This window comes from Myotis nattereri (genome assembly GCF_964212035.1).
Source record: "Myotis nattereri genome assembly, chromosome: 1".
NCBI classification, from domain to species: domain Eukaryota; kingdom Metazoa; phylum Chordata; class Mammalia; order Chiroptera; family Vespertilionidae; genus Myotis; species Myotis nattereri.
The window spans coordinates 181,958,484-181,975,140 of NC_138075.1; the positions used below are offsets into that span (position 1 = coordinate 181,958,484).

The 16,657-nt window shown below is 47.8% G+C and overlaps 1 protein-coding gene across 1 annotated transcript; it reads left to right on the forward strand.

The window, feature by feature from the left end:
• Positions 1-6,211: 6,211 nt before the first annotated feature.
• Positions 6,212-10,567, forward strand: SOWAHB (sosondowah ankyrin repeat domain family member B; the record flags this gene model as incomplete). Its single annotated transcript, XM_081100905.1, has 1 exon — positions 6,212-10,567. The coding sequence occupies one exon, from the start codon at positions 6,212-6,214 to the stop codon at positions 8,567-8,569; it is 2,358 nt and encodes a 785-aa protein (XP_080957031.1). The 3' UTR covers positions 8,570-10,567.
• Positions 10,568-16,657: the final 6,090 nt, after the last annotated feature.

The window sequence follows — 16,657 nt, forward strand, 5'->3', positions numbered from 1 at the left end:
TGGAATGGCTTGCCCCATTCTGCTCCCCTCTACTCCGTCTTCACTTGGCTGTCTCCTCCTCACCACAGAGGTCTCTGCTTATTGATGTTTTCTAACAGCAGCCTTCCCAGTTCATGCTTGTAGAGTAGCTCTCTAGTCAGTCTCTACCATATCCGTTACCTTTATATCTGATCACTTATCTAGTAATATTTTCTTTTATGTTTATTGTCTGTTTCTTCCCCACTGGAATGTAAGTTTTCTGAAAGCAAACTTTCTGTTTGGTTTAACCACTTTGTATTCAGCCCCAGAAAAGTGCATACACATGGTAGGCATTCAATAAATACTGACAGAGAAAGAAAGAAAACAAAGGGAGGAAGGGAAGGGAAGGGAAGGGAAGGGAAGGGAAGGGAAGGGAAGGGAAGGGAAGGGAGCTTAGAACAGCAGGAGAAGGGAAGTATGTGCAAAGAGCCCTCCATCATTACATTATCTGGTTTATAAATTGGAGCCTTCACTTCACCAGAGAATGCCTCCCCTTCTTCCCCTTGTTACTTTAGAGTGCCCTGGGGAGTGCCCAGAAGTGGAGAGATGACAGAGAAAGGAGGGGGGGAGGGGGGGGGAGAGAGAGAGAGAGAGAGAGAGAAGGGAGGAATAGGAGAAGGAGGAGATAAGAGAGAGAGGGAAAGATGGAGTGTGGGCAGGTGCTCAGGTTTTCCCTCCTGCCTTCCTGCTGTCCACCTTAGCTCTAGTTCCACCTGGGGCTCTGCCCACCTACCTGGATGACTGACATTGGGCAGATCTACTTTCTTGGGTGGAGATGTCACTCTGCATTCACAGTAGAAGTTTGTACTGAAGGCAAATAATAAACACATCAGAATATATCTTACAAGAAACACATACATATTAATAGCAAGGAGAGCTACTTTCTACAAGGCAGTGATCTCTGTTCTCCACACTTCCTATACCTGATCTGAGGGTCCGATAAAAGAAGGTGCTCTGGAACCTGACACACGTGTATAAGTCATTGTATCACACTGTTTGCCGAGTGTATCTGTTGCTGAGAGCAGAGCAAGTACTGCTGGCAAAATGCCATCTATGTTACTCATGCCAAAATGCTGTTTTCCACTACTTAAAGAGGCACATTTTTTAAAGGATTTACACAGGTTATTCTTGGTGTCCTCTCCATCCTAGATGACTTCAGTATCCTTGTGGAAGACTCCTTCAGCACCCCTCGCGCTGATGCCGTCTCCTCCAATGCCTGTCACTTCCAATATGCTTCATCCACATGGTCATACCCTGAATCTTGTCATCATCTCCAAACTATTCCACTGTGCAAACCTTAAGCCCCAAGACTTAAGAATATTTTATGATCTGCTCATAATATCCTAACCTTATAATTTTATATCCCCTTACTTCCATCTACCTGCTTTCCGACCTCAGAGGGACTTCCTCAAAAGTTGTCTCCCAATACCTTAGCCTCCTAATTAATGCAAAAGCCAATTCTCTTTTCAATGGCCAAAACGCCTCTGCCCTGTCCTGTCCCAGAGAACCGCTCAACCTGAACTCTGGACTTCGGCCCCACCCCAAGCCCTATTTCATTAAATATTTACTCTCTCCTCTAGGTCTTCAACTTATCTTTTCCTGGCTTCCTTCCCTCAGCACATAGACACGATGATATCTCTTCTAACAACTACCAAAAAAATAAATACATGATCTGATATTCTCCTTATCTAGCACCCTCTTTTCTCTTTCCTGTTGTGGTCAAGTCCTTCTCACCCTACACTCATCCCACTCACTCCTCGCCCCTCTGAACCTGACTTCTGTCCTCACCTCTCTTCTGAAACTGTTCCCGGCCGGGCCTCGGCGACCTAACAGGCTATGGTCACATTTCACTTCTTATCTAACTTGGCGTCCGCTCTAGAAAGCTGTTCCTCCTCTGCCTCTGTACTTCCCCTGCCATGATACCCTGCTCAGTGGGGCTCCGCTTCCCCGCCGGCTGCTCCTAAGTCTCCCTGACAGGTTTCTTTTCCTCTTTCTCTTGGGTGAATGTGGATTCCCCCTCCACCCCTTCCCTCCCCACTGCCTGTACATCTCTTTCTAAGCAATTTTATCACTGCCTGTGGCTTAAATGGCCATTTATAGATGCTAAGTCATACATTTTTTGGAGCCTCATACCTATATTGCCTTCTAGACATTCCTGTTTTTATGGCCTCTAGGCACCTCAAACTTAATACACCCCAAACTGCATTTATCATCTTTCCCATTTCCAAAGCCAGCTCTGCCGTTTATACTTACTGTACGTGTAGATGTCAGCAATCACCCGTCCAGCAGCTCCGGCGGGACACACGGGAAAGGCCAAGCTTGTTGCTCACCATGAGGCTCCTCTGGCTCCACGTCCTGCTGACTTCACTCACCAAGTCTGTCTCCAGTCCATCTGTTCGTCTCCCTTCCTCTGACGGCTGAACTCGGGCCTCTGCATTCCTGCCCTGAATCTGCTCAGTGACTTCTGGACTGTTCTCCCTGCTGGCAGCTTCATCTGCCTCGCCCAGCCTTCAGATCTGATACTGTTTGTCATTGTTATTCATTTTTCTTTTCTTTAGTGTCCTTTTCAAGCTAAAAAAGTAATGTGCTCTCATTGTAAAATAGTTTATAAGGCTATAAAAAGAAAAAAAGGTTAAAGTCACCCCTCCTCCATTCCTCAAGTCTTACTCCTACACACACACACACACACACACACACACACACACACACACATTTCTTCCTAAAAATAAGATCTTAGTAAACATGCTGCATTTCTTCTACTTTAAAAGGTTTTTGTTTGTTTGTTTTTACATTTTATCATCTCCGAAAACAGTATATACCATACAATGAATGGTGTCTGAGATGTGGTCAAATACACTATTGTTCTACAATGTGCTTTTTTACTTGTTAATATGGGTCATGATTTCAAACCGGCACTTATTTCCAGGATGGTCTTTCTAAAATACATATCTGGTCAGGTCACTACCCTCCCAAGAATTCTTCACAGGACCCCCTCCCTGCCCCCCTCTTCGTCTTCTGACTCCCTCCTACTTTTGTAGGCGCCTTCCCAGCACATCCACACACCTCCTCTTCCTTAAAGCCAAGTGGATCTACGAGTATTTGCAGTCAGTCCCCAAACACACCTTGCTGAGCCAGAGCTCTGTGCTTTCGCACCACTGTGCCCTCTGCCTCTCCCTCACCTCTTCTACGCAGAGCTGCTTCTTATTGGAAAATTGTTCTGGCTCCCCAGGCCCAGCCAGGTTCTTCCTTTACGCACCGCCCCTCAGCTTTTCCAGCTTCGGGAGCATATCTTTGCCAAGTCGCTTAACACACAGGTTTGGGCCATTTCTCTTGTTAGTTGCTCCCAACAAATAGTGAGTCCTTGAGCATGTTTTCTTCTTCCTGCCCATTTCCAGTAGTTCCGGGGCGACATGGACTCACCCTGTGACTCCATAAATATTGTTGGTAATAGTGAACAGTACTTGAAGGGCAGCATAAAGATGCTCCCTGAGAAAAGGTGGAAAGCATTCTAATTAACCATCCCCTTAACCAAGAGCGAGAATGAGGAGTAGAGAAGGTCTGAATGCTAAACCATCTAGGCACCCAGAAATTGAAAGCAACTGCATCCCCCCCCACTTCTCCCTTCTGCTCCTCCAGATCTACTAATTTCACCCCAAACTAAAGATAATATCCCATCAACAACCATGCTCTTGATGACTCTTTCCTTTCTCCCTAGCCCTTATAAGTGCTTCAAGTCCTCTTGCCACAAAACCCTATTTTTAAAAAAATCCTCACTCGAGGATATTTTTCCATTGATCTTTAGAGACAGTGGAAGGGAGAGGGAGGGACACAGAGAGAAACATCAATGTGACAGAGACACATCGATTAATTGCCTCCAGCACACGCCCCGACCAGAATAAAGTCTATAACTGAGGTATGTGCTCTTGACTGGAATCGAATCTGGGACCCTCCAGTCCATGGGCCGATGCTCTACCCACTGAGCCAAACCAGCCAGGGCACAAAACCCTATTTTTAACCAAAAGTTTTGAAAAGTATCAAAGGGTTTTTTTCCCCCCACTTGCCACTCTTAATCACCTACCTGAATTTCCTGTCTGAACTCCTTCCTGCCCTAGGTCTGGGCACACCGCCCCGTCCCACTAAGATGCAACACCAGGAAATAAACACAAAAAGAAGCTGAAGTTTAATACAAAACCTTTATTTTAATAACCCTCCCGAAAAGCTTGAAGCTAATGTTCCACCTCAGTGGAAACCATCATCCCCCTCTCAACCCAGTATTGGGTTTAAATCTAGAAAATGCCCCAAATAGACAAAAATGTTTCCCATTTCTCCTTTCTGACATAGAAAACAAAGCCAAAGGTTCCAATTCATTGACAGAAAAATACCAGTTACTGTTGGGGACTTAAAATAAACCTCAGCTAATGTGGCCTACGTGGCCGGCACGAAGACTGAATTACGCTAAAGCAGGTTGACAATTGTGGGGCCAGCATACTTCAAAGACCCTCCCTTGGCAGAAAGGACATGTACCCACGACACAGTCAGAAATGGCAGAGAGAAGAAGGAGAGTGAAAGATGAGGGTTAGAATAGGAAAGAAGAGTGGCAAATGGCAGGGCAGGGGAAAAGAGACACTTTATCATTGGAAAAGCATATATTGGACAGAGGATTTTAAGAAATAGTCTTGCCGTGACATTTGGGGCTATTATGATGGAAAGAAATGCAAAGACAGCTAAGAAAAAAATGGCGGGGGAGGGGGGGGGCGGGACATGGAGCCAGATAGGTGAGTAGATAAGACAATGACAGTATCTTGGGAATGTAAGCAGGACTGATGAAGAAACAGGACCTCTGCTCAAGGACCTCAATAAAAGAGAGAGCAGGACCAACATATGCACAGATAAAACGAAGGGGAAAAGCAGCTGCTGGGAGAAGTGTGGAATTCTACTGTCTTGAAGAGGCCGGTGAAAAAGGCACCTCTAGCTACAAATGGACTCCAATTAGGGCGTTCACGGCCTCTGGACAGAGAATTAGAATCTAGGGGCATTCTAATGTTCGGGTAGTGGGGTCAAATCAGGCTACTTACTCTGTAACATGCTTAACAGTTGAATCTGTGTGTGTGTGTGTGGAGGGGGGGGGGGACTTACATTCAGAGGAGAAAGACAACTTCACTTAAGTCAACACAAAAGACATGTACAAAAGTCCCTTTGGTTCACAAAGTTGAGGGTAAATAAAAACGAACACCTGGCATCACATACCTCAACAAGGCACAATTCCTGATCATTTTAGCTGGTGGGAAAATCGACTGTCAGACTGATTTTCCCTGCACCTTAACCTGAGGCCATCCCAAAGGAAAAGGAAAGGCCGAAGTCACCCTGTGACCTGCAGAGTGATGTTACAGACGTGGGTGCGGGTACCCAGGCTGCATCTCCAGACCCAGAGGGCTTGTTTGGGATGCAGAGTGAGTTTCCCCAGACGCAGGGAACCTGAAATCACTACCCCACAGCATGGGTAAAGGCACCTTTCAGGAAGACCGCAGAATGTCGGTTAATATGCACCTTTCCCCCACCCCTCGACTTCAGCCATTACTTAGGCAGCTCCAGGGGAGGGCAGGGACGGAGCTCCCGTGGCTTTCGTTTCCTCCGTGGCTGAGACCCAGAGGAGAGGCCGGTCGCTGACCTACCTGACTTGCATTTCCTGGGCCTGGAGTTGTTCGTGGCCAGCGCCCGCTCGCTCCCGCCCTCACCCACGGGCGCTCTCCCGGGCTCGGACAGGCCTGACTCATCTGGGACGGGTGGCCCAGGTGGGGAGAACTCAGGGGGCGGAGGGACTGGAGGAGGCGGGCCGGCCCTTCCCCCAGAGCCAGGCAGGAGGCGTCGCCAGGGCGCAGGTGAAACCGATTCCGGCCTCTCCCGGGAACTCTCGCTGCCTGGGCTCGCGTCGCGCAGGGCCGGCCCTGCAGCCAGCCGCCCTCTCCCACCCGGGCTGCGTGCGGGGACTCAGCCGGGGGGCTTCTCCCCCCGAGATCCGCGGCCCTTTGGCGCGCTCGGGGCTGCCAGCCGCGCCGGCGTCTGCGGCTGATGGAGGCGGTGGCGCCGCCCCGAGTGCAGGTGACACTGGACAGGCCGAGGTTTCGGCGGGCGGGGGAGAGCTCGGGGCGGGAGAGCGACGGACACTCGGGGGTCCGGGGACGACCAGGCAGCGATGGCCCGGGAGTTGAGCCAGGAGGCACTGCTGGACTTTCTGTGCCAGGCCGGGGGCCGAGTGACCAACGCCGCCTTGCTGAGCCACTTCAAGAGCTTCCTCCGCGACCCGGGCGCGTCCCCCGGCCAGCACCAGCGCCGCCGCGAGCTCTTCAAGGGCTTCGTTAATTCGGTCGCCGCAGTGCGCCAGGACCCCGACGGCACCAAGTACGTGGTTCTCAAGAAGAGGTACAGGGACCTTTTGGGCGAGGAGGGGCTGCAGAGACCCCGAGACCCGCCCGCGGCCGCCGCCCCTGCAGGGGGAGCTGCGCCCTGCTCCCCGCCCGCCGCGCGCCCAGGGGAGGCGCCGCGCCAGCCGAGGCGGCGGCGGCGGGGGAAGGAGCAGGAGGAGGAGCCAGCAGGTGCCGCAGCGCCCGCAGCGGATCCAGGTTGCAATGGACTCTCCGCCAGCGGCGCCCGGGAGGCGGCCCGGGGAGGCGGCGGCCGAAGACGCGGATCCGACCCCAGGGCGCCGGTGGCAGCTGCCCAGGTCGGAGCGAAATGCGCGGCGGCGGAGACGCAGGGCCGCTGCTGCTGGGAATGTCGCCAGAACGGCCTGGGGGGACTCCCGGGCGAGCCGCTGGCCGGCGCACTCCCCGACCCCGCCACCGCTCGGGAGGAGCCGGCGCGGGCTCCAGCTGCCCCAGATGACCGCAGGGCTCCCGGCCAGGAGCAGGGAGGCGCTCCCGCTGAGCCTGCGCCGGTACCTGCAGCGCCCCTCTCGCCTCCTCCAGCCGTCGAGGCTACTGGGAGCGGGGCTTCCCCGCCTGCCCTCCTTTCCAGCTGTCCTCCTCCCGGAGACCGGCCGGAGCTGATGACCCCGGGCGACCTCCATCATTCCAGGCAGCAGCTGCAGCAGCAGCAGCAGCAGCAGCGCACTCGGGAATGGGTGGCCAGACATCCCCACGCGCCCGAGGCCCGGGACCAGGGCCCCACCAGAGTCTGGTCAGTGCTGCCAGAGAACTTCCCCTTGGAGCTGGGCTTCGGGGTCCCAGGACCTAATTCAGCGCCTTTAGACCCTCCTGTTTCCCCTCATTCTCTCTCCCCTGCTGTTCCGGAGGCCTGGCCCGGGAACCCCCCCTTGGCAGTCTTTCGCAGCATTCGTTCTCAGCTGTCCCTCCAAGAACTGGATGACTTTGTGGACCAGAACAGTCACAGCAGCGAGGAGAGCAGCAGTGGGCCCAAAGAGTCCCCTGGGGGTTCTGAAGAGGGGCTGCGCATCGCCCTAGGAACCCCAGATTGGAGAAAGCTCAGGAATTCAGCTGGCGGCCTTTCTCCGAAGGAGGGCGACTGCAGCAGGAGCCCTCAAGGCCTCAGAAACAGAGGGGATGGGCACGCCCCTCAGCAGGTTCCACCTGGGGCGAATGGTCTTGCCGGCCAGCCCCAGGAGCCCTTGCCCTCGCCAGCTCCCAGGTTAAGGAGATCCCTCAGGATGAGCTCTCGGGCAGGGAGAGCCGCATTGTCCTCCTCGGATGAGGAGTGTCTTGAGGAGGACTTGCTGAAAAGGAGCCGGCGCCCACCACGGTCCAGGAAACCCTCCAAGGCAGGAGCTGCGTCCAGCCCCAGGGTGGATGCTGCGTTGACACCAAACCCTGCTGATGTGAAGGCTGCTGTTGCTGCCAGGGGTCGACTACACAGTGTGTGCGCCCCAGGGAGGCAGGCGCCTGCAGCCTTGGTCCCGCACAGACCCGAGCACAAGCCGTCTCTGGTGCCCCTGGATGCCAGGGAGCATGAATGGATGGTGAAGCTTGCCACTGGCTCTTGGATTCGCGTGTTGACTTTGTTTTGGGAGGATCCTCAGCTGGCTTTGCACAAGGACTTTTTGACTGGGTACACGGCTTTGCACTGGATAGCCAAACATGGCGACCTCAGGGCCCTGCAGGACTTCGTGGGGAGTGCCCAGAAGGCAAGGGTTGCTCTTGATGTGAATGCGAAGTCCAGTGGTGGGTATACCCCTCTGCACCTTGCAGCCATTCATGGCCACCAGGGGGTCATGAAACTGCTCGTGGAAAGGCTGGCTTCGCGGGTGAATGTCCGGGACAGCAGTGGGAAGAAGCCGTGGCAGTATCTGACCCGTAATACCTCTGGGGAAATATGGCAGCTCCTGGGAGGCCCTCGGGGCAAGCCTATTTTTCCTGTCTATCCCTTAGTCCGAAGCTCTTCCCCCACCAGGAAGGCCAAGAGCCGGGAAATATCTAGACATATCACCCGAAAGACTTCCCTTGCTGCGCTACTCAAAAGTCAGCACCACAAGTGGAAATCGGCCAACCAGTATGAGAAATTCCCCACTCCCAAGGAAAGAGAAGAGTACAGTGACTGAGGCGGACCCCTGTCTCCCGCACGCAGCCACTGCGCCTCCATCCGTGAGCGGCTCAGCGAGAGAATCCAGGGGGAACAGAAAAACTGCCAAGGAGCGGTAAAGAGAGATCGAGTGAGATGGCCTCCCTAGTGTGTACCTGCCTGGATCTGTCAGCGCATCGTGGACCTCAGGGGTTATTCAAGCTTCTGACAGCTCAAGTCCTTGGGCCAGTGAGACCTCTACAAGGGGCAGAGCCACGTGCTTAAAAGCAGCAGGTGTCCTTCCTCTTCCCTGTCACCTCTGAGCACAGTAAGCACATTGTTCTCTGTAGCAGCAGTACCAGGCCTTGGCTAGGGGGGACAGCTGTCTAACAAGAAGGGAGGCACTTCCAGGAATTGGCAAAGCTCAAACAGAATCCGCTCTGGCTGGTAGTTCTCTGGCTTCTCTTCATTTGGAGAATAATTTGGCTGCGAGTGGAAAGCTCCAGATTTGAAATCAGATGGCCCCTCTTTTCTTTTTTTTTTTTTATTCTTTTTTAAAATCTTTTTTCATTCTTTTCCCCTCCCTCCCTCCCTCCCTCCATAACTGCTTTCCTCCTTCCTCCTTTTCCCATTCAAATCAGTGAAATAAACTTATTACCAGAGAGTAGAATTTGATTTAAGATATTCCTCAGCTCTGTCCTGGTTTTCCTTTGGAAGCTAATGCATGAAATGATTAGTGCCTCCTCTGGGTTTCTTCTCCACGATCAGAGAAGTTGTTGGGTAAGATCCAGTTATGACTGATATTCAGGCCCTGTTTTTTTGTTTGTTTGTACGTTTAAATCGACCTAAGGGAAACTTTCCAAATGTAAACACTGTTGGCTCATTTGCCAAGTGACTGCAACCAGCTTTCATGGAAACTCCCTATGTTACAGACAGCAGAATTAGCATTCGTAGTTTTCGGTAGGTTTGAATGGCCAGTGTTCGCACTCATGAAAGGAGAAAAATGATTTCTCTTTGGGGAAGCAGTGAGGGTTAAGAGGTAAACACCTTCCCACCGGGAATTTTCAAAGCTGCTAAATATAATTTTATTTGCACTGAACTTGTTGCCAATTAAGATTAAATATTAGCCTGAAGTGCTGTTTCTAACAGGAAGCGCTCCTTTTAATCACTTGTGACAGGACTGATCTTTGTGGATCCATGAAATGAGAACATCAAGATTTCGGAATATAAATTCAAAGAGGGATGAAAAATGAAATGTCTAAGTGGAAATTGTTAATTTTTTATGGAAATGTTTTCATGTGCTGTGGCAATGATGCTGTATTTTAAAAGTATTTTTGTATTTCTTCTGGTTATCTCCCCCCCATTAAAATTGAAATATCAACAAATCTTTATAATTTATTATATTTGTGCTGGTTACTGTTAACTTTCCTCTTTACAAAATTGTGTCTCAGTGAATGTCAAGTATTTTTTGTTTGTAGTTTTACTTTATCATTTTGCTGAAATAAACATATCGCTGTTCTATTATAAACCATATAGGTATAATAAAGAAATCTAAGGGTTGTTTTTTCCAAAGAGACCTATACAAGGGATGACACTTGGGCAAATCAAATTAAAAAAAAAAAAAAATGAGGACAGCCCTGGCCGGGTGGTTCATTGGTTGGAGTGTCATTCCATACACCAAAAGGTTGCAAGTTCGTTCCCCTGTCCAGGTGCATTCCGGAGGCAACTGATTGATGTTTCTCTGTCTCCCTTCCTCTCTCTCTAAAATCAATACAAACATATCCTTGCTTGAGGATTTAAAAATAAAGAAAATATAGGGACAATCCTAGCCATGGTTAGGAATGATGAAAATTAAAAAAAAAAAGATAAACATCTAATGCAAATACTTTAGTAAATAGGTGCTTTTCAAGGAAAAAAAAATTACAAAAATATCAACTTCTTTTAAAAACCAAAGAATGTTTTTACTTTACCATATTTTTTTTCCACTACAATTTATTCAACAATTATGTTTTGTTCATGCCGTGGGATTTATATAGGCGAGTGGGACATGACCTCTTCCTTCTTGAAATTAAAATCTAACAAGAGTTGTTGTTGAGTGATTTATACCCTATCTTGCTCCCAAGGTGTCTTCTAAAGTTGCATTATATGAGATATCAGCTTTTAAAATGAGGCAAAGAGATAAAAATATGATACCAGGAATGAACACAAAACAATCACAATGCAGAAAAAACAACTTCTAAGTGTCCTAAGTACAGAATTAAGTGCTCCAGACCATTTCAGAGGTGAGATTCCTTCAGGCTGGGGAAGTCAGAGAGGCTTCACTGCGGCCAGGAACCTTTTAATGCACGATGCTGGCTTTCCATAGAAACCAGCTTTGTTGGTTCTACCACATTCTTAACTTCTGCTTCAGTGTGTGATTTGCATAGCACTGGTGTTGGCTGAATGCTGAATGGTTAGAACACCTTGGGTTTCAACTTGGTTCTCATGAAGATTGGGAGCGCTCTGGCCTTTGTCCACATGTCACACTTATAACTGTGGTCGACTCTCTTACATGGCCAATGTGTGTTGGGAGGGTGCAGGCAGAGGAGGGTGATGAGCACAGAGTTAAAACACAGATCTGATCAAATCGCCCTCTTGCGCATGTTGTGAAGTTCAGGCTAGAAGAGCTGCCAGGCCAAGCACATTTTCCCAGCCTCCTGCCAACCAATGCCTGCCATGAACCCCCCACTGAAGCCACACCAGCCCACCGGGGGCACTAACCACCCTACCCTCTTCACTCTCTGTCTGGGTGCTGAATTCCTTCAGCTTAGAACCCCCTTTTGTTGTACTCCTCGTGGACTTACTGTTAGTTTCCCAGGGACAGTTCAAATCTCACAGCCTCTATGAAGAGCCCAGGGTGAAGACCTACAAGCCAGAAGAGGTAAAGCTCCTTTATCAGAATTCTCACAGTACTGTGCGCACATCCCACTTACAGTTTTTGCCATGTAGTATTTTAGCAAATTGTTTGAAAGTTTTGTTTTTCCTTAAGACTTTGAATACCTGGAGATTAGAGAATGTACTTTCAATTCATCTAAATGTACTAGGTATTTATGGAGCATCTGTTGCGTGATAAAGACAAGGAGAGTGTGAGGGTGGGGTCACTGAAAAATAATTCCAGAACAGTGAGGTAAGCAGATAGACATGTGCATCGAGGCTATGAGAATACAAAGAAGCATTTGTGGAGCACTTTCTCTGTCAGGCTCTATGTTTTTGCTGAAAATACAACATTTAGTAAGATATACATGTTTCCTGTTCTCACGGCACTTTCCTGGACAGGGAGGTCGAGAAGGTAAAATAGACACTAGATGGGCTTTGAAGGGCCAAGTGGAGAAAGAAGGAAAGAATATTCCAGGGAAGGAAGGAGCAGAAGCAAAGCCACACCTTGTGGTTGTGAGGGATGCGTGGCCACTGCTGTGGGGCACATGAAGTGATGTGGAAAGAAATGAAGATGGACAAGTAATTGAAGGCCAGGTTGAAACAAAGACTTATTTTATGGTATGTCAATTTTGATATGGCATTTTCAAGGATGCTGGAATTGTCAGAGCTCCTCCAGAAAACCTTAGTGTTATTACAAATATAGATATTTTCCTAACGTCTCAATTTGAAGACAAAAAAACCCTACAAAAACATCAAAGTATTTACCTAGGGATGTGCTCAAGTTTATAGTTTCCCTTTCAGCCCTGGCCAGTGTGGCTCAGTTGGTTGAATGAGTCCTCTCGTGCACTGGGAAGTCACAGGTTCTATTCCTGGTCAGGGCATATGCTGAGGTTGTGGGCTCAATCCCCAGCACAGATGTTTTTTATTCTCTCTCTCCCTTTCTCTCTCTCTATAGTCAATAAAAACATACTGTATTTTTTTTTTCTAGTTTCCCTTTCAAATTTTTCCTCTTTATGTTAATGCAGCGGTTCTCAACCTGTGGGTTGTGACCCCTTTGGTGGTCGAATGACCCTTTCACAGGGGTCGCCTAAGACCATCCTGCATATCAGATATTAACATTACGATTCATAACAGTAGCAACATTACAGTTATGAAGTAGCAACAAAAATAATTTTATGGTTGGGTCACAAAATGAGGAACTGTATTTAAAGGGCCAGAAGGTTGAAAACCACTGTGTTAATGCTTACTTCCTAGTAGGCAACAAAGTAATATAACAAATGGAAATTTAATATTAAAAGCAAACATTAGAAACTGCTGATAATCTTAGCTCAACCACTTGCTTTTTTTTTTCATAGTTGTAAAGTAGTGAATTTTAATCTTGTAAATATATACACTATTGATCATATTCTTATTTTCTGCTAGTGAAATTGTGTTTGGTTCAACATTTCAGGATCTTACACATGGCATGCCATGACTTCCAGATGCTTTGATTGCACTATAAATATTCCTAAATAGCAACTTTATTGAGATACTAGAGGCCCAGTGCACGAAATTTGTGCACTGAGGGGAAGCGGGGGAGGTTCCTCAGCCCATGTTGCAAGACAGCGCAGGCCAGGCCGAGGGACCCCACTGGTGCATGATCAGGGCCGGAGAGGGATGAGGGAGGTTGGCCAGCCAGGGAGGGACCCCGGGAGGGCTCCAGGGCATGTCCAGCCCATCTTTCTCAGTCCCGATTGGCGGGACCCCAGCAGCAAGCTAACCCACCAGTTGGAGCATCTTCCCCCTGGTGGTCAGTGCATGTCATAGCCAGCAGTTGAGTGGTCTTAGCATATCATTAGCATATTACACTTTGATTGGTTGACTGACCGACTAGACAACCAGACACTTAGCATATTAGGTTTTTATTATATAGGATAATTTACATACCATACAATTAACCTGTTTAATGGGTACAATTTAGTGATTTTTAGAATAGTCACAGAGTTGTGCAATCACCACCATAAATTCCTGTCTAAGTGTGAGAACCACTGACCCACGCAGAGGAAGCCATTGACAGTTCACCGCAGGGGAATAACATAAACAGGCTGAGGTGAAGCAACGAGTTCTCTTGCAAGAAAGCCAAGCTAGAAGCGAAATCAGTCAGGTGCTTATAATGTCTTAGTTTCCCGTTGAACATATTAGGACTGTTGATTCAATCAGCAGAATATGGTGATTGAGGTTGGATGGCTACAATGTGGAGAGAAAATTTTAATTGGAGGGGCTGCTTTGGTTGATAGGAATTAGGAGGGATCAGGTGAGATCCAAAAAGAGCCCCCTGTTTCCTCTCATTGCTCAGAGGTCCCGTTTAGTTCATTACTGTGATGACAGTAGGTTCATGGTGGCACTGACCTAAGAGTGTACATTCAGTCTCAGGTTGGTGAGCACAGAAATGCTGTTATGTGTGCTTATGTTTGCCAACTTCAAACACATGATTAACAAGGTGTGATCAAAGGGTAGAATAGCACAGCACTCAAGCTCCTGACAACGAAGCAAGCTGCTTGCTTTCCTGTCCTCGCTTGGAGAAGGTCTTCAACCTCTCAATTGTCTTATCTTGAAGGTGGATTTTTTGAGAGGATCAAATGAATTAATACAGTACCTGGCACATGGTAAATGCTCAATAAATGTGAGCTATTACTATTTTTAAACACCATTCAAAATATACAGCTCACTTTAAATTTCATCTATGCTGAAAAAATAGAAATCCTCTAGTTGACTTAGAAGATGCTACAAGAATAAGATTTACTAATAAAGCCAAACATTTCTCCTTATACTTCTATATAAAAATATGCTTGTGTTTCTCATTTCAAATGAAAAAAGACTGTTCAGCTATCTCTTGTGGGTAACAGTCATTAGCTATTATGCCATTAAGCAGAACTATGTCTAATTGGAGTTGCATACACTAACACCCAACAAATAAGCAACTCTGGTGGGGCCTGGAACTGAAACCCAGGCAGAGCTCGTAAGGGGTGAGGCTGATGGGGAGGCGTGTGTGTGTGTGTGTGTGTGTGTGTGTGTGTGTGTGTTGAGCCACTATCACTTAAGAAATTGAAATATCTAAATTTAACCATACAGCAAATTTTATCAAAATTCCACTAACTTGGTCAAAATAAAGTCTCATCTTGGATTAAAAATTATTGACCTATTGAACTATTGCTTCTCCTTGGTATGGAAATAGTACTTCTTGATTTTTTGTTCCCAAGTTTGACTTCTCTTTTCTACGCCTAAGACTTGAGCTTTTTAAAAAGGGCTTAGATGTATGTAAATTATACTTCCATTAAACAGGAAAGTGACAAGACAAATAGGCGAAAGATGTTTATCAAATTGCCTCTTGGTGCCAAAACCAGGACTCTGATTTGAGAGGCTCTAATTCTTCCATGCGTTCGATTTCTCTTTTTGAGAAGAGTGAACACTCCCAAACCTAGCAGCTACTAACAGGCGTTTCTGTGCCCTCACTCTTTCTGAAACCATAATTGTTAATCTTATAGGACTCGAAGCTTTTTGTTAATATAGTCTTGTCCCCACATACAGTTAGCTTTCCAGTGAACCCTTATCCTTTGCTGTCAATCAGGGAAGAGCCTCAGGGACATGAATGTGGTGAACACAGTGCCTTGCCACAACCCCACAATGGGCATCGTTGCCTTGAGAGACTGGGCTGGCTGAGGTGGGCCTGAGGCAAGGAGACGTAGGGCCAGAAAGAGTCCCATTTCCCTACTGGTTTCAGGAAGTGGGCTTGCCAAATCATGTAAGGGTTTATAGATCAGAGCAATTGAAGTTTTGAATTAAAACAAACTTTTGAAAGTGAGCAAAAGGAATATTCAGTCAGCAGGTGACAATAGCTTTGCCTGACTGATGGTCCAGGGAGAGTCACATTCACTTATTTTTAATTGTTTAATATATTTATTTTTCCATTGGAATTGGTACTATATCTTGAGTTCAAGTAAGGAAAAGTTTAGGTCTTCTGAGCAGGCAGACAGCCCTGGGAGAGGTGTTGGGAGCGGGGTGGAGGGATTGAGCAAAAAAAGAAAAAAAAGAGAACTCACGGGCAAGGAGAGCACAGAGGGGATAAATGGTAATGGAAAAAATAAAATAAGAAGTTTAAGTCTTTAGGTGGCTGAAAGTGGGGCAGTTCACAATCTATCTGTAGACCAGACTTTTGCTTCAATGTTAACTTCCATTCTCCGCAGTCAAAGGCTATATCCTAAGTGTATCACGTTTTCAATTATTTTAAAAATCATTTCTTGAATTCCTTTGACTTGAAGCCATAATGTTCTTTTGTGTCTACTCTAACCAGCGTCTTGGCCCTGGTTCTGGGTGCCTGCCTTTTCAGGCAGAAGGCCTCTCCTCCAGGAAACAGAAAGACAAGAGGGCACGCCTCGCTGTGACCTCACGTCTCACACCTGTAGCTTTTCTGTTTGTCTGGGGTCAGTGGAGACATGAGACAGGTGTGAGTCAGACCTGACTGAAGAATGTTTACTGTGCTGGATTACAGCTTAAAATGGGCTAGATCTATCAGTATCACTGGTCTGGAAGAAACATCCTCAGGTGAGGATTACAAAAAAAGAATAGCCCTGGGCTGGGCTGGGCTGGGCTGGGCTGGGCTGGTGGGCTAGGTAAATAAAGGTACAAGTGCCATACAAGAGGTAATCCCAGTAAAGGCCTCCTGAGCCCTGCCTGTCTCCTCTGCTGGCGGTTTCCCAAGGACCTCACCTTCCCTATAGTCCTGCCCACGGCCTTCTGCCCTAACCCCTCCCCTACCTCACCAATTTCATAGGGAAGATGTGGACGTGTAAGCAGGCACCAGCCCCTTAGCTTGAATAAGAAAAAAGAGGAAGAATGAAAGAAGGAAGGAAGCAAGATGTTATACAGGGTAAGAATGACGACAACGCAGCCATTGACCGGTTTGTTGAGGCTTTTTTTTTCTTTGTGGCTCTGACTCTTGAGGAATCATTGCCTCTTAATTATACATCTGATGGAGAAGAACTCAGGGCCCGCTGCAAATGAAATTAAATTCCCTTTAGAATTAGCTGAAAGCTTCCAGCACAGATTCCTGTTTCTTCCAGCACAGACTCCAAGCAGCTGGCTATGTATTTGGCAAGTACTGTGATTGTGATCGCATGGAATGTGTCTCTGGGAGAGGAGTCCCTGCCAGACAGGGAGACTCACTGCACCTCCG